The sequence below is a fragment of the Symphalangus syndactylus genome, chromosome 3, assembly GCF_028878055.3.
Source record: "Symphalangus syndactylus isolate Jambi chromosome 3, NHGRI_mSymSyn1-v2.1_pri, whole genome shotgun sequence".
NCBI classification, from domain to species: domain Eukaryota; kingdom Metazoa; phylum Chordata; class Mammalia; order Primates; family Hylobatidae; genus Symphalangus; species Symphalangus syndactylus.
This window is the reverse complement of record NC_072425.2, coordinates 20,965,189-20,983,852: the sequence shown is the minus strand read 5'-3', so window position 1 is coordinate 20,983,852 and position 18,664 is coordinate 20,965,189. Positions and strand designations below refer to the sequence as shown.

General features: G+C 38.8%; 1 protein-coding gene across 21 annotated transcripts in view; it reads right to left on the bottom strand.

Annotated features, from left to right (window-relative positions):
• The window catches only part of DENND1A (DENN domain containing 1A), a 553,551-nt gene that overhangs the window by 494,590 nt on the left and 40,297 nt on the right, over positions 1-18,664 (bottom strand). For all 21 annotated transcript variants that reach the window (XR_010119966.1, XR_010119965.1, XR_010119967.1 and 18 more), the window contains exon 2: positions 14,321-14,391. Coding sequence is in view for 18 of the 21 variants with exons in the window: in XM_055271159.2 (XP_055127134.1) it covers positions 14,321-14,391 (71 nt within the window). In the remaining 3 variants the exon portion in view is untranslated. The remainder of the gene's footprint in view (positions 1-14,320; positions 14,392-18,664) is intronic.

The window sequence follows — 18,664 nt, the reverse complement described above, 5'->3', positions numbered from 1 at the left end:
GATGAGAAGGCTCAGAATGAGGAGGACAGCATCAGGGGATGTCCCCCCAGGGCAGACTCCTGATGATCCTCATTTTCCAGTTTGAAGGATCAAAACAAATCCAATGTTTTTCTTCATGATAGTTCAAACTGAGAGAAACTCTGTGCCATGTCCTGTGCTTAATTCTTTAAATACTGTGTTTCTGAATCCTCAAATATGATGATAATATGAGATATTATCATCATCCCCATTTATCCCCATTTTACAGCGTAGGGAACTAAAACAAGGAAGGAAATTAACTAATTTGCCCAAAATCACACAGGGATATATGTCCTAAGTAGGGGAGCCAGAATTTTGACCCACATGACCTGACTCTAGAAACCATCCTCTAAACCAGATTTCTCTAACTATATTTTGGGGGCATTTTGTGGGGGATGTATTTCTGTTAACCAAAATACTAGAAAGAGGAAATGAATGTTCCACTTAGTACTTAGCTGATTTTCTACTTCCTGGAGGGCCATGATGAAAATATTTTTCATTTTGGTCTGTGTATAAAACCTTTCCCAAACACTTTTGTCACTTTTCCTTTCATGGTAAGCACAACCTAACAAACCAATGGAAAATGTGCTTTATGTTCAAGAAGTCAATTCTATCATTCTGAGTATCAGGATCATTACTGCTGAGGACAGAAAACTGGGCTAAATACACATAAACTTTAGACCACATTCCAGAAATGGGTTGTTTTAATACATTTCTAATCCTAGCTTATTTTCTCAGCATCTGGCTCTTTCTCACAAGTAGACACTTTAAATAAAAACTCTGGTAGCTGAGGATTGATCACTGGGTTCTTGTTAAAGTTTAACTGTGACACATAAGTGGAAGAAAAAAATATATAGGTTGAATTATTCATGTGCCCAAAGTGTGTTTTTCTGGGAACAACTCAGAATTAATTCTACATTTTCTGAAAAAGAAAATTAGTCAGTTCAGGCAGTGTTCTTTTTATCAAGTTGTCATATCTTTCATATAGTAATAATGACTATCATTCTAATAGCTGAATCCCTTCAAAAAGGAATGTACATAAATTCTATCACAAAAATTTCATTTCTTAATGATAGCACAATTTCCGGAAGTTGTGTTGTTTGATTTTGGTTTGGAGTTTGGGGTTTTTATGTTTTTAACTTAAGGGTGACGTTAAATTACATCACCACAAGAATGTCTAGTTTGTACCACTTCCTGTGCTGAACATTTTAGTACATATTATCTCTAATTTACAAAACAACCTGCCAAGTAGATAGAAGTCCCATTTAACAATGGGCAAACCAGAATTTAGTTTAAGTAGCTTTCCCGAGGTCAAACAATTAATGAGTGGCAAAAGAAATCTGAACCTAAGTCTGTTTGATTTCAAAGCCTACAGACTGGCCATTATGCTGTTTTTATTACAAATTATTCAAAGATAATTAAGGACATTGTTATAATCTGGACAGCAATTTATCTGCATCTATTTTCTCCTCAAATAAGGCTTCGTGATAGCAGAAAATTCTAATGTCTAAGAACACATTAAAGGCAAGAAAACTGTCTTTAAATTGAGCAACTTATTAAAGTCTCCTGCTGGGCAAAGCAAGTTCATAGTGATATCTTCAGTAAAGCTTTCTTTTTCTAATGAAAGCCTTTGAGCGGACTGCATGTTTTCAATGTAACACAAAGAAGGAAATGCAAAATGTGTTGTGAAATAATACCAAAAGAAGTTCAAAAGCTAGAATATAACTTCCTAAAGGTTTTTTTTAAAAAAGTCTTCTAAGCATTTAAAACATGAGGTCTAGTTCCTGTTTTATAGGGCAAACGTTCCACTCTCTACAGAGTCTAGCACAGTCTAAAGTGAACACTCAAAGAATAGGTGATTAGTGAATTAGAAGTGTGATAATAAGACCTCGGGCATGTAGACTCCTGGGGAAATCAGTCTTACATGGCAGTTTTCAAGAAACCTGAAGATCGATATTTTTAAGCATTAAAACTTGATTTAAATAATTTTAGTTATAAATGTTTCCAAGCTTCATTATCATCTCACAGCTTTTTTGGAAAGAATATTTTGAATCAAACATTTTCTTGATGGCTGCAGTGGACATCTGTTTTGGCAGCCCAGCATCCGTTCTCCCTTCCTCCAGTAATAACACCAGATTTTCCTCTGAGGAACCACCCTGCCCCATTCTCAGGCTATAGGATCCAGGTGGTCCTGAACAGCTCTCCCAACATACTCCCTTATCCTCCAATCAGCAACTCAAAAGTCATGGTTATTGGTTCATGAATGGGTCCGTGATCCAAACAGGGCCTATTAGAGTCAGCCTTGGGACTATGGCTCAAAATACTGTAAGACACTCTTTTTCTATTTGGGTGGTTAAACCGATGGAACACAAGCTTGGATTTGTTCATAACCATCTTTGCCACTGTACAGGGAGCACCTGCCCAGAAATGAACCCAACACAGAACACAGAGAATCAAGAGATACGGAAAATTTCTGAAAATATGAGTAGAAGACCTAGATTCAGCAAAACCTAAAGCCAGTTTTACCATTGGACTTCTCAGTGTTAAGAGCCAGTAAATTCCCTTTGTTGTTCAAGTCGGATTTCAGTGGGTTTCTGTCACTTCCAGTGAAAAGGATCCTGACTAATACAATGATTGATGTCATTGACACGATCAGTAACTGCTGAGCAATATTGCACAGAGAAATCTTCCCAGCATACTAAAGCACTCAGGGATAAAGCTGAGGGCTTTTCTATGAATAAAGAACTTAAGTTTCAATGGATGGACTCTGAGAAATCTACTTTGTCTAGTTACTTTTACTTTCTTTTTTTCAGTTATGTCAATTTGATAACAGTTGCTGAGTAGCAGAGTTCCACACAGATATAAGCTCTTGCCTTAAACAAAAATAAGTTAAAATAACAGCTCTCATTTATAAAGAACTTTCCATGTCCCATGCATAGTGCACTCCCATTTAATCTTTCAACTAAAACAGGTACTATTAGTGCCCCATTTTACAGCTGAGAAAATGAGGCTCTGAGATTGGCATGTGGAGGGAATTTTAAAAATTCAACAAACTCACTGCTCAAAAGGATTTCAAAGTTTAGTAAATCAATGAATTCCTGGTCCACCATAGAAGGCCTGAGGCCTAATACTGTGAACCACTAACATAGCAAGAAGAACCACACTGTCATGAATAAATCAAAAATTGTAAGGCTCCCCTATATCATAATTTATACCCAGATGGCCCCTAAATTGCACACTTTAGGAAAAAGAAGAAATCTGGGATCTGCTTCAAATAACTGAGCATTAAGAAAAGAAAATATATGGCTCACTTTCTGTTACTTCCTAAGAACAGCAATTCAAACTCATTCTATATAACCAATTTAGAGCATCAGCATAGTATATAAAAAGCGCAAGCTTCAAGCAGGGATATACAATTAACGTAAAATTCAAAATGTGATCTCTGTAGAGAAAGGCAAATTGAGAGAGGCATAAATGGAGTACTCAAAGATACAAAATGTTTTGTTTTCTAAGTTGAGTGATGGATATGTGCATTTTCATTTATTCTTTAAACTGTTAAACATACATATGTATTATATATAGTTTTCATAAATTTCTTTAAGGAATACAGTCACACTAGAATTCAAATCCCAACTCTGTCACTCTGTCCTTTGGACAAGTTGCTTCCTAGCTCTAAGATTTAATCATTCAATACTTGAGGGCCTAATGTATGCCACGCACTCTTCTAGCTACCAAAGTATACAAGTGCAAGCAAGACATAATCTCTGCGCTCATGGAGCCCTCTTTTCTTACCTATATAATTAGAATAATACTTCTTACTTCATTAGGTCGTGGGCAAAAGTTGTATTATAATGAGCTCTCATTAGGCTCACCTCTAGTTTAAAGAAATAATCATTATTACAGCAATCTTGAGAAAAAGAGACAAGGCATATTACAAGCTCATAGTGATATCTTGAGTAAAGCTTTCTTTTTCTAAACAAGTCAGCTATCCCTGACTTTAAAATCAGTTGAAAAAAGTACCGTTAGATGAATTTCCACATCTCTATCCCAAACAAGACTTTTTCTAACTAGCACGTCAAGTACTTAGAGCCAGGAAAATTTACAAAAATGTTTTTAATAATCCATGTCTTTTGAGTGAGTGGCAATTTGTCCCAAATATAGTATCAAGAATCAGAGTCCAGGCCAGGTGCGGTGGCGCATGCCTGTAATCCCAACACTTTGGGAGGCTGAGGTGGGAGGATCTCTTGAGCCCAGGAGGTCATGACCAGCCTGGGCAACATGGCAAGACCCTATCTTTACAAAAAATTAGCTGAGTGTGGTGGCATGCACCTGTAGTCCCAGCTCCTGGGGAGGCTGAGCTGGGAGGATCACCTGAGCCTGGAAGGTCAAAGCTGCAGTGAACCATGATCATGCCATTGAAAGAGTTATTTAAGAGTGCCTGGGTGATGAGAGCGAGATCCTGTCTCAAAAAGAAAAAAAGAATCAGGGCCCAGACCTAACACTCCATAAGATGGATTCACTTTCACTGGAAAATGCAAGGTAAAAAAAATATAGAATAGCTGAAGTAATCGTGTGACTTAAAAAACAAATATAAGAATCCCTTGTATAGTTCATGAATAAAACCACATATCCCCTGATTTTCTGTACAATCCTGATTTATCTGCCCCCACATTAACCTTATCTGACTGTTCTAACCACTGCACATGCAGGTAATATTAATCAGCTTTTTTTTTTTTTTTTGAGACGGAGTCTCACTCTGTCGCCCTGGCTGGAATACAGTGGCATGATCTCGGCTCACTGCAACCTCCACCTCCCAGGTTCAAGCCATTTTCCTGCCTCAGCCTCCTGAGTAGCTGAGATTACAAGCGCCCACCACCATGCCCGGCTAATTTTTTTTTTTTTTTTTTTTTTTTTTTTGAGATGGAGTCTTGCTTTGTTGTCAGGCTGGAGTGCAGTGGCGTGATCTGGGTTCACCGCAATCTCTGCCTCCCGGGTTCAAGCGATTCTCCTGCCTTAGCCTCCTGAGTAGCTTGAATTACATGTGCATGCCACCACACCCAGCTGATTTTTGTATTTTTAGTAGAGATGCGGTTTCACCATGTTGACCAGGATGGTCTCGATCTCCTGACCTCGTGATCCGCCCGCCTCGGCCTCCCAAAGTGCTGGGATTACAGGTGTGAGCCACTGTGGCTGGCCTAACCAGCTATTTTTTCATGGTTCTATGACTTTGTGGTTGTCCAACCTGGGCAAGTAAACCTCTCTGAGTCTCAGTTTCCTCAAACATAAGAGCCATCTTTAGAGAATTGTTCGAGCTTTAAAAAAGTAATATTAAGAAAAGTGCCTGGGGCCTAATAAGGACTCAAGGAAAGTTAGCTATTCTATTACCATTCTTTAAGCTTGCTGTCATTCACTGTCATTATTATTGAAAAAAGTAAGATGAATTAATATCTCTCTAGAACATTTTAATCTGGAATAAAATTTGACTCTCAAAAGCGCTCCCCCCACCATACCACTTCTCAACAGACAGCAAGTTGTTTTTAATTTTATTATTATTTTTGAGACAGGGTCTAGCTCTGTTGCCTGGGCTGGAGTGCAGTGGCACAATCTTGGTTCACTGCAACATCTACCTCCTGGACTCAAGTGATCTCACAGCTCAGCCTTCCGAGTAGCTAGGACCACAGGCGTGCACCACCATACCCAGATATGTTTTTGTATGTTTAGTAAAGATGGGGTTTCATCATGTTGCCCAGGCTGGTCTTGAACTCCTAAGCTCGAGCAATCCACCTGCCTCAGCCTCCCAAAGTGCTAGGATTACAGGCGTGAGACACTACCCCCAGCATCATGTTTTTTAAATCAGCTTTTTAAAAATGTCTAATAATTTTGAGTATCCATTGTGATCACAGATATTCAGGTGAAGCTCCTAGACCACAATTTACAGTCCTGTAAAATGAAAGTTAAACTTTAGAATAACAAATCTGGCTCTCAATATTTTAAGTCAGCAAAAACTCAGTTTTCTTCATGATACTGCTAATATAGAAATGTGTATAGTTAGTTAAGAGATGCTAAGTAAAGATTTTTTTTTTATGTTGCTGCTTAACACCCACGTATCTGAGAAACTCAGCAACCAAAGCACCATGTCTTAGGCATGCCTTTCAGAGTTCCCCGACAGTTTCTCAACCTAACCACCCCATTCTTTTTAAAAAGTGGCCATTGGGCTAATGCACTGAAAATGCTGGGGGTTGGGGTAGGGGGATGTGGGGTAGACACAGGAGGAAGCTGGTCTGCCAAGCAGCTCTGAAGAACCTGATGCTGCCAGTCTCCCAGTGCTAAGCATCTGCCCAAGAAGAGTGCCTGCTGCAGGCTAAGATGCCAGCTGTAATGAGACACTTGTGTTTGAAATGCATTCCAGAGTTTTTGCGTGGCCAGTGCCATCTGATCATGGGACCTTGCAGGCTGATCTCTCTTACAAGAGCACCCTCTTCCGAGACCTTTGGTCGCACAGGCTGAATTCAGAGTTTTTGCAATTTGAGCTGTCTTGATTTTCTGGGATCCCTATGTAAAGGTAGGTTCTTGAACAAATACACCAGTTGGAGTCACAAAATGAAGTTTGGCAAAAAAAAAAAAATAAGCATACAAAAATTAAGAACTAAGTAGATCAAAGATCTCCTCAAAATGATATGACTTTTTTTAAGCATTTAAATTACATACATAAACTGACAAGCATTATACACAAAGATGTTCACTACATCATTTATAACAGGAGAACTTTGGAAACAACCTAAAGATTCCGTTATAAGTAAATGTAGCACATAAACACAATGTAATAATTCATAGCAACTAAAATGATTTCTACAAATCTACATTAATAATTTTAGGGAAAGCTTAATGAATAATTGGAGACAGTGAGGAAAACACATATAGCTGAGAGTTCAGAAAAAAAGTTTTTATATTTTATTTACACACACATTCACACACACAAAAGACTATAAGAAAATAAATATACTGAAACATTAACAGTAGTTATTGAGTGATAATTTTTCTCTTGTTCATCATTTTCCAAGAAGTTTAAAATTTTACATACTCAAGAACTAATCAGAAAACAAGCTACTAAAAATTTAAAGATAAATGGAAAAAAACACACACACCAGGATAATCTCAGTATACACTAAATAACAAGAAAAATTTGAGTATATGTACTTTAATTTACAATGAAAACATAATATACCATAGTATAAGAAAAATTGTAAGAATGAAACTCCCACAGAAGTTTATAGAACAAAATGTATACTAAATCCTCCAATTAAAGACCCATAAAGTAGTTTCAGTGCTTTCTAACCCACCTTCTCACAGCAGGGAATTAATCCCTCTAGGGGGATGCAAACAAACTTCAAAGGGATGATTATGCCCAGACACTGGTACTGTACAGCATAAGGTTTATATCTAAGTTTTTCAGATACTTTGGCACAGATCAGAGATGCGGATCCCAGGAACAAAGACTAATCTTAAAGCAGATTCTTTGTAATTATGTAAAATGGCAAAAATAATGCATTAAGTATTAGAAAAAGGCAAACATAAGTTGTATTAAAAACAAATAAAGCTGTAGAAGCAGACAAAGGTACCTGAAATCAAATATTAGGTGACAGTTTATTCACTGTTAACTAGTAACTAGAAAATCTTATGAATTCCTAAAATATGGCGTTCAGCTTGTGTACTTAAATTTTATTTGTACAATCTTTGGAAAGTGTTCCAATTCAGTGTTGGGGTCTTAATGCAATTTCTAAGTAGAACTGACAGATCACATGTCCCTTCCACAGATGTCATGAGATGCTCTTCAGAGCACAGAACACATGAGGGACAGTTTACAATACATGACTTCACTAGTGTAGACATTAAAAGCAATCAATGGAAAAAAGAACTGTCCTTAAAGTTTACCCTTTCTCACCTCACATCTTTTTATCATTAGGTAATGTTTTAGGTATGGTCCGAAGTACCTGATCACTTTATAAAATGTTTTAAGTACAGACATAGCATATTGTAGTAAATAAGTTTTACTTAGCTTCCCAATTTTTAAAAATCACCGATGAGGAATCAAATTTAGAGGTTAACTTTTCTGAATATTAATCATCCAATAGAAAACTAATATCCTCAGTAAAGACTTAGAAGTAAAAGGCAAAATTATCTTTTTTTTTTTTTTGGGGGGGGATGGAGTCTCACTCTGTCACCCAGGCTGGAGTGGCACAATCTCAGCTTACTGCAACCTCCGCCTCCCAGGTTCAAACGATCATCCTGCCTCAGCCTCCCAAATAGCTGGGACTACAGGCATGCACCACCATGCCTGGCTAGTTTTTGTATTTTTAATAGAGACGGGGTTTTACCATGTTGGCTAGGCTGGTCTCGAACTCTTGACCTTGTGATCCGCCCACCTCGACCTCTCAAAGTGCTGGGATTACAGGCGTAAGCCACTGCACCCAGCCCTATCTATCTCTTAAAAGAAAATATTGGGCCTGGAGAGGTGGCTCACATACGTAATCCCAACACTTTGGAGTCTGAAGTGGGAGGATCGCTTGATCCAGGAGTTTGATATCAGCCTGGGCAACATAGTAAGAGCCCATCTCTACACAAAATTTAAAAAGTAAAAAAAAAAAAAAACCAAGGAAATATTGGAAAACATCTTTATATCTGTAGAGTAGGAAAATATTGATAAATTACAGTATATCAAAACCAAGAATTTTTGGTCAAAGATACCATTGAATGAAAGACAAACCGTAGAAGATATCTATAACACATATAACCAGATAATTAATATCTACAGTATATAAACAATTTCTTATAAACCAATGAGGAAAGGTAGAAAACTCAATTTTAAAAATGAGCAAGTAGCCTGAATGAGCACTTTATAAAAGATATTCACAAGGCCAATAAGCCTATACCAGCTACTAAGGAGGCTAGTACCATCTACTAAGGAGGCTAAGGTGGGAGGAACACTTGAGCCCAGGAGTTCGAGGCTGCAATGAACTATGAACACACCACTGCACTTCAGCTGGGCAAAGGAGCAAGACTTTGTCTCTAACTAATAAACAAACGAATAAGTAAGAAGCCAATAAGCATATAAGAAGGGGTTCAATCTCATTAGTCTTCAACAAAATGCAAATAAAAAACAAGGAGATACATTTGACTGCAAAAGTCAAATCTAACTATACCAAGGGCTGATGGAAGTTGTAGAGCAGTAAGTGTAGACTACCAAACACTGCAGGTGGGAGTACCATTTTGTAAAAGTATGGCATGATTCAGTAATCAAGTATGTTCTATATGGAAATGTATGTTTACATGTGCCAGGATTCATACGTAGGAAAGATCACAGTAGCATGGCTTATAGTAGCCAAAAAACTGCGAACAACTTCAAAGGTCAACAGTAGAATGGATAACTAAATTCTAAAATAATTCTATAGTACACTACACAGCAATGAAAATCAATGACTGAAAGCATATATAAAAAGAAAAAAAAAAGAAAATCAATGACTGCAGTTACACACAACATGAAAGACCCTTTCAAACATAACTGAGCAAAAAAGCAGCAGAGCTACATACAGAATAATTCCATTTCTATAAAATTCAGAAGGCGGCACAATTCAATTATATTTTTTCAAGGAGGTATATTTATGTAGGAAAACTACGAAGAAAAACAAAGAGATGATTATCATAAAAGTCAGGATAGTAGTTACCTCTGAAGGGAGGGAGGGAGGGGCCTCTGTGGTGCTGAGCAAACCCACCTGTAACATTTACAGGGCTTAGGCAAGGGTTCAAATAGAGACCTACAGACCATACATCTGAATATTTAAATATTTAAAAGTTTTAAAACAAGCATATAAACTAGTAAATATTTTCTATCCTCCTGCCATAATAAATATACCTTTACAACTGACTAGAAGGCCAGGTTCATATTGAGTTTTTGTATTTTGCATTCCATGGAGAAAAAGCAGTGGTGCAGGGCAAATTGGCCATTGGCTCACTGCCCACTGCCCCCTCTCCATCCTGTACTGCAAGCTCTATCCCATATCCTATTCCCCACTGACAGCTATCCTTAGGCCACCCTTAGACCTAGGCATGTATACACCAGCAGCATAGTCCACTCCCAGGAGGACAGACCCCAGGGGAGAGACTCACACAGGCTCCAGAAACAAGCTCAAGGCCATTTGAGCAAGAAGTTCTGAGATGCTGGGTGCTCAAAGCATGGTCTAGGATGGAAGGGTTTAGTCTCCAAGTGACCATGTTCCGTAGGCCCCAGAGACTCTTTGCCCTGTGGAAAGGGCATTGGTAGAGGAGGGACAAAGCAGATCCCTCTAAAGCATCAGGCCAAGGCAGGGGTCCCTCTTGCCAGGACCAGTATTTCTGAAGAACTGGGTAACATTATATTTCTTAACCTGGATCGTAATAACGTGGTTATTCACTTTATACTTATTTGTTAAACTATATATATGTTTTATGTACTTTTTCACAAAGAACAGGACAGATATCATGTGTCTGCTTACTGGATGCACTGAAGGATACATAACACTTTTGAGATACTTCTACCAAAAACCCATAACCTGCATCTAATCATGAAGATCCAATCAGACAGATACAAATCCAGGAACTTTCTACAAAACAACAGACCCAAATTCTTCAAAAACATGTCAAAAAAGACATAGAAAGGCTGTAAAAATCATTCTGGGCTGAAAGGAAGTAAACTGACATGAAAACTAAATGGATTGCATGATTCTGGATTGGATTCTGGGTCATAGGGAAAATGCTATAAAGGACATGACATAACAATTGATTAAATTTAAATATAGACAACTGACATTGTATCAACATTAAATTTTCTGATTTCAATCATTATACTAGGGGTGTATAAAAATATGTCTTTATTCTTAGGAGATATATCCAGAATATCTCCTGGATATGCAGGGATGAAGGGTCATAATATCTGCAACTCACTCTTAAATGATTCAGCAATAATTCTGTGTGTGTATACTCACATGCACACATATGTGCTGTGTACGTATTGGGGGAGTGATAAAGCAAATGCAGCAAAATAATAACAACTGGCAAATCTAAGGAAAGAGCGTACGCACTGGACTGTTCTTGTCACTCTTAAAATAGTCTCAAAACAATTCATTTGATCCAGCCATCCCATTACCGAATATATACCCAAAGGAAAATAAATCATATTAAAAAGATAACTGCACTCATATTTTTATAGAAGCACTATTTACAATAGCAAAGATATAGAATCAATATAAGTGTCCACCAATGGGCAATTGGATAAGAAAATGTGGAATACTACTCAGCCATAAAAAAGAATGAAATAATGTCTTTTGCAGTTCCATGGATGGAACTGGAGGCCATTCTTTTAAGTGAAATAGAAAGTCAAATACAGCATGTTCTCACCTATAAGTGGGAACTAAATGATGTGTACACATGGTCATAGAGTGTGGAATAATAGGCACTGGAGACTCAAAAAGGTGGGAGGGGCTGAGGGATGAGAAATTACTTAATGTGTACAATGTACACTATTCAGGTGATGGGTACACTAAAAGCCCAGACTTCACCACTAACCAATATATGCACATAACACAACTGTTCTTGTAACCCCTAAATTTATACTAATTAAAAAATAAGGGCCAGGCACGGTGGCTTATGTCTGTAAGTAATCCCAACACTTTGGGAGGCTGAAGCGGGCAGATAACGAGATCAAGAGTTTGAGACAGCCTGACCAACATAGTGAAACCCCATCTCTACTAAAAACACAAAAAATTAGCCGGATGTGGTGGCAGGCACCTGTAATCCCAGCTACTTGGAAGGCTGAGGCAGAAGAATCACTTGAATCCGGGAGGCGGAGGTTGCAGTGAGCCGAGATCACGCCATTGCACTCTAGCCTGGGCGACAGTGTGAGACTCCGTCTCAAAAAAATTATAATAAAATAAAATACTTGCAAAACAAAAAGTTAAAAAAACAGGCTGGGCATGGTGGCTCATACCTGTAATCCCAGCACTTTGGGAGGCCGAGGTGGGTAGATCACTTGAGGTCAGGAGCTCAAGACCAGCCTGGCCAACATGGTGAAACCTGTCTCTACTAAAAATATAAAAATTAACTGAGAGTGGTGGCGGCCGCCTGTAATCCCAGCTACTTGGGAGGCTGAGGCAGGAGAACTACTTGACCCAGGAGGCGGAAGCGGCAATGAGCCGAGGTTGTACCATTGCACTCTAGCCTGGGTGACAAGAGAGCAACTCCATCTCATGAAAATAAATACATAAAAGTTTAAAAAATAAACTGTAGAGTTAAACAAAGGTGTTGTCTATGGGGAGAGGAATTAGATGGCTGAAATAGGAAGTAGTATAAATGCTATTCACTTTGTTCATTCTTCCATTTCATCTGTACCTTTCAGAATTTGTTCATATTAAAAAATTAATTTTAACTTTGGGGAAAAAATCCTAGAGCACTGAAAGGAAAAAACATTAGCAACTGTAGAAATAAGAAAATGTTTTGTCCTTAAGTTTACTGTCAAATCACAGCCACTGTCGAATGGTAACTCTGTCAAGTCAGCCTATGAAGTGCTCCTGCATATACACACCTGGAAACAGAGAATTCCCTTTGAAACCCAATGGTCTCCATGTACAATAAGAGGCATAACTTAACACAGATGCTAACGTTCTACTTCCAGGACAAGCATAAATTTGTAATGTGTTTCACAGCCTTCATTAGATAATCCAAAAAGTAGAGCACGGTTAGTCACACATTTGCTTTAAAGGAAAACTCATTCATTTTCATCAACAACTATTGGTGACATTGTGCAAAGCCCTGCAGGTGACATGAAGAGATGTGTACAGCATGGTCACTACCCTCAAGAAGGCAACTTAGCAGACCAAAGAGGACTTAAGACAAAAATCCTGGCTATTACACTGTAGCTACATGATTTTGGTAAGTTACTTCACCTCCCTGGGATTCTATTTTCTCATGGGTATAATGAGGATGCCACCCAACTACCTTTAAAGGTTGCAGTGTAATGAATGACACCATATTATGTCCAGCATATAGAATAACAACAGGTACTCAATGAAAGGTAGCAAATAATGTTTACAATTATTACAATCTAATTAAAATAACAGAACACATGCCCAAGGCTGTGAAGCCAATTAAAAGCCTTACTACCATTGGAATCCTGATTACTCCAAGTTTCTAATCCAAGTAGATTCACTGTCTCTATACACCAAATAATATTAATATAGACTGGGTGTGGTTGCCCACGCCTGTAATCCCAGCAGTTTGGGAGGCCAAGGCGGGTGGATCACCTGAGGTCGGGAGTTCGAGATCAGCCTGACCAACATGGAGAAGCCCTGTCTCTATTAAAAATACAAAATTAGCTGGGCATGGTGGCACATGCCTATAATCCCAGCTACTCGGGAGGCCGAGACAGGAGAATCACTTGAACCCGGGAGGCAGAGGTTGCGGTGAGCCGAGATCACGCCATTGCACTCCAGCCTGGGCAACAAGAGTAAAACTCCATCTCAAAAAAAAAAACAATAATATTAATATATGCAGGTGTTTTTGTGGGTGGACCAAGAGTCCTAAACATACCTTTGGCAAAATGTATCACTCTCTTAGGCACCAAGAAAAAGAACACTAGATCATAAGGTTATTCTTCTCATTAACCAAGAAAGATTTTAGGTTAAGAAGCGATATATGCTGCCTGCACAAGATACCCTGGTCTTTCCTAGGACCCCCTTGTCCAGGAACACATATCCAAATTAGCCCAAAAGCTAAAGCCAGAGGAAGTGTTTCCTTCAACTAATTTTCAACCTTCTTTTGCCAGCAGACATAAAATTTACTAAATTAAGTCCAAGCATCTCCTTCTAGATTAGTGGCAGAGAATTTCCTTTATATTATTTTGTATCCTATAATCTAATTCTACCATTAGATTGGTAGACTAGAGGTGAAGCCCTGCTCATTAGCAAGGTGACAATATTTCACACTAAATAGTTGACTTCCAGGCATCTGTGAAAGATGCAAACCAAGACCCAATGATTACAATGAATAAAGCCATACTTCAAGCCTATTATGCTTGAACTCTTAATTCAGACTATTCACTGTGTTTTCATTCTCCATTCTTCCTAGGATAATGTGGGCATGAATAAAAGGAAAAAGGCGCTTAAACATACTTAAAGACAAATAACAATTTACTCATATTCACATCTTATCTCATGTGCATGGCTATCTCAAACAATAAGTAACACACCATATCATAATCAAACATGCAAAGTACCTGAAAGAGTGCCACCTGTCCTGGGATAGGCCACTTCAACATATACTTCAAATGTGGTCTCTGGATTCTGCCTACAAAAGAAATAGATCATGATTACTGACAAAGATTGAGGCAGCATGGTATAGAACATGTGGGCTGTGGTATTAAACATATCTTCCTTGAAATCATTAGCTCACAACTTAATGGCCATGGAACTTTGGACAAGCTACTCTATTTCTCTGAGCCCATGCCTTCCTAAACTACAAAATGAAAACACTTAGCCAGAAGAATTACTGTAAAACTTAAAATATATATGGTCAGGTGTGGTGGCTCACGCCTGTAATCCCAGCACTTTGGGAGGCCAAGGTGGGAGGATCACTTGAGTTCAGGAGTTCAAGACCAGCCTGGGCAACATAGCAAAACCTGTCTCTACAAAAAATGCAAAAATCAGCCACACATGGTGGTGCACACCTGTAACGCATGCTACTTGGGAGGCTAAGGTGGGAGGATCACTTGAGCCCAAGAGGCCTGGATAACAGAGTGAGACACTGTCTCAAAAATGAATAATAAAATTATATATATATATGCACACACACACACAAATTGTCTAGGCATGATGTCTGGCACATAATAGGCTAGCCATTACTATGGTTTTACAGATGTCATATTTCCAATTTCCACAGCTGGATCACCAAACCCAGAGGCAGAAATTTGAGGAAACTCAGACCAAGGCAACACCAGCCCAAAGTAGCCCTCTCCTCAGTATATTCCACAATAAAACATGAATATGACAAGATTAACTTGCTTATGTACAGGTTTTCAAGACTTAAACAAGAGGAACAGTGTATCTCACTAGACTACGGTGAAGGCAAGATGCCAATCTAAACGTAAGACACTGCTCCCACGTAGCTATATAACCTTGATAAGTTCATGATCTTCAGGATTCAATGGGCCTTCACCTGTATTGGCAATGGTAAGTGTATGAATTTTCATTATTATACTCTTTTGTTTATTTCATAACAGTTCATAAATTTGTTTATTTACGTATTTATTTTGAGACAGAGTCTCACTCTGTCATCCAGGCTGAAGTGCAGTGGCACAATCTCAGCTCACTGCAACCTCTGCCTCCCAGGTTCAAGCGATTCTCCTGCCTCAGCCTCCCAAGTAGCCTGGATTACAGGAACACACCACCACACCCGACTATCTTTTGTATTTTAGTAGAGACGGGGTTTCACCTCGTTGGCCAGGCTGGTCTCAAACTCCTGACCTCAAGTAATCCACCCGTCTTGGCCTCCCAAAGTGCAGGGAGCCACTGCACCTGGCCAATAGTTCATAAATTTTTAAAAGATCACAGAACAGAATGTTAACGGTTAGGTCTAGATAATAAGAATATTGTAGTTATATTATTTTTACATTTTCTCTTTAATTTCAAAACTACCATAAAAAGATGTTTCCAGATGAAATAAAAATCACTTAGCAGAAGAAAATGTACTTTCAAATATCTGTAACCTAATTCTATTTTAAATCTGACAACAAACATGAGGTAAGAAACTTTCTGAGTTGCCTAATCATGTCTAAGGATTTATTTACATCAAATAAATACTATTAATATGCCCAGTGGCATCTACTTTTCAAAATAACAATCTCAGTTATCTCATTTCATCCTTGTCATAATCCTGAGAGATAGGTGTGTCAGGATTACTCCAACCATACAAATGAGCAACCTCAGGCAAAGGGAGTCTAAAGTGACTTGTCTAGAAACATGGCCAGGACCAGAACTCATGCCTCCTGTTCCTCAAATCCTATTTCACTTGATTCTAGGATGAACTGTTTCCCCCCACATTTTCACATCTCTTACAACTGATAGCATTTTACAATTCTAAGAGCCAGCATTTTTTTCTTTCTTAGTAATACCTTAAAGGCTTATATTATAAATAATGGCATTTTACACTCAGTAAAAAATGGTAATACTCTCTCTACTTCCTTAGGAGGGGAAAGAAAAATATGTGTGTTGTGAATCAGGAATCTACTTATTTCGGGGGTGTAAAATCGTCATTTCTGCCCCAAAGAGAAACATGGGCTTTTGCTTTCAAGTGTCTGTAGCAAAGACCTGGCTGCTCTAAAATTCAAGGTATTTAAATATACCTTGTCAAATTGAGTTATTTTTAAAATCAGACATTAAGTCACAGTATCTTACTTAAAAAAATTAAGTAAACTGAAGTTTCAAGAGGACCTTAAAAAATTGTTGTGCTCTTTTTTCCCTGCAAGAGGGTACAAAATGATCTTGGCATCTTTGGCATATGGGACCAAATATTTGTGGAAAATACCATATGCAAACACCTCTTTCATTCAAAAGATCTTAAGGTAGAACATCTGATGAAAGAAAGGGAAGTTCAAAGGTCATCTTTCATGAGTAATAGGTAGTATAATCTGAAGAGCATCAGGAAGATTCTCTCTGAAACCTCAAAATGTCTTTCTTAAGCCTAGTTTGCAACTGGCTGAATTTCATCTCAGAATTTCATTCCTTTCCTTTGGATTCATATAACAGCCTTCAAAGTGTGTTCTTCAGGACCCTAGGACTTCATGGAGGTTCTTTAGAGCTTCCCACATTTTTACTCAAGTTTCTATTTTTAATTTATTTTTATGAATTTTAAAAATTGAAATAAAATGAGCATGCAAAAGTGTTATATCCAAACTTTAAAACACGGGGACACCAACACATTATCCTGTACCACAGGGTGTTTTGTACAGCCCTGCTATCTAAGTGAAAAGTGGCCTAATGTATATACTCATTGTTTCTGCTGCTGCTTCCTTTCTCTAACATACTCCAACCAGGCTTCTGAACCCACCACGCCACTGAAACAAGTTGGTCAAGGTAACCACAGACCTCTGCATTGCTAAAATGTATTTAAATGCTCAATTCTCAGTGCTCATCTCACTCGGCCTGTCAATAGCATTTGATAGCTGATCCATTTGCCCTCCTCCTTGAATGTCTTTCTTCTCTTGCCTTCCAGGACGTTGCTCTCTGTTGATCCTCTTCCTACCTCACTGGCTACTCCTTTGCGAATTCCTTCTCAGGTTAGCTCTCCTACTGTCCCTGTCTACACTCATTGCTTAGATGATCTCACTCAGTCCCTGGGCTTTCATTACCATGCATACAAGCCCCAGTCACATCTCCAACCTGACTACTTCTTCCCTGACTCCAGACTCCCTTATCCAGCTGCCTACTCAACATCCCCACTGGGCCAGGCATGGTGGGGGATGCCCAGCTACTGGAGAGGCCAATGCAGGAGGATTGTTTGAGGCCAGGAGTTTGAGGCCAGCCTGAGCAACGTAGCAAAACCTTGTTTCAAAAAAAAAAGAAATCCCATTTGGGCATCTAAGAAGCATTTCTAATTTAACATATCATATTTTTCTCCCTCAAACCTGCATTTCCTGAACTCTACTAGTTGCTGAGACTAACAAAACTTAATGTCATCCTCGACTCCCCTGTTTCATATGCCATAGTCAACCAATCAGAAAATTCTACTGATTCTACCAGCAAAGTATATCCAGAATCTCAACATTTCTCAACACCCCCAAATACAACCATCCTTGATAGATCACTATCACATCACCTCGATTACTGCAGCACCCTCCTGACGGGTCTCCCTGCTTTCTTCCTTGCCCCTCTATAGAGTCAGATCACAACATTGACAGACAGTAATCCTTTTATTCTGAAGTTCAGGTTATGTCACTTCTTTGCTCAAATCTCCTAAAAGTTCCCCACACCACTCAAAGTCAGTCAAAGTTGTAGTCCTGGAGCTGGACATTGATAATGGTTGCCCCACAATATGAATATACATAATACCTTTGAACTGTACACTTGAAAGTGGTTAAGATGGGAAGTCTTATGTGAAATTTACCACAATTTAAACAAAAAAACAGCAACAACAGAAAAAGAGGGTGGCAGTCCTTAGCAATGCCTACAAAGTCCTACATGATCTGGCCTCTGCCTACCTGTCCAACTTCATTTCATACCTCTCTCCCTTTGCCCACTGAACTCCAGCCACAATGACCTTCTTTCTGCTCCTCAAACACACCAAAGAGAAGTCCCATCTTACAGTCCTTTATATTGATCTTCACACAGGTGGCCTTTCTTGGCATTGAAAACTCAGCTTATATTTGGCCTCCTCAGAAAGACCTTCCCCAACACACACTCTATCACCTAACTGTAATTCTCCACATTATACCTGTCATAACCTTGGTTTACAGTCAGTCTCCTTTCTCTAAATGTAAGCTGCTGGAGAGCACGGATCTTGTCTATCATGTCAAGGAGTGTTTCCCTGGTGCCTGGGCAGTGACTGGCACATAGCCAGTGCCACC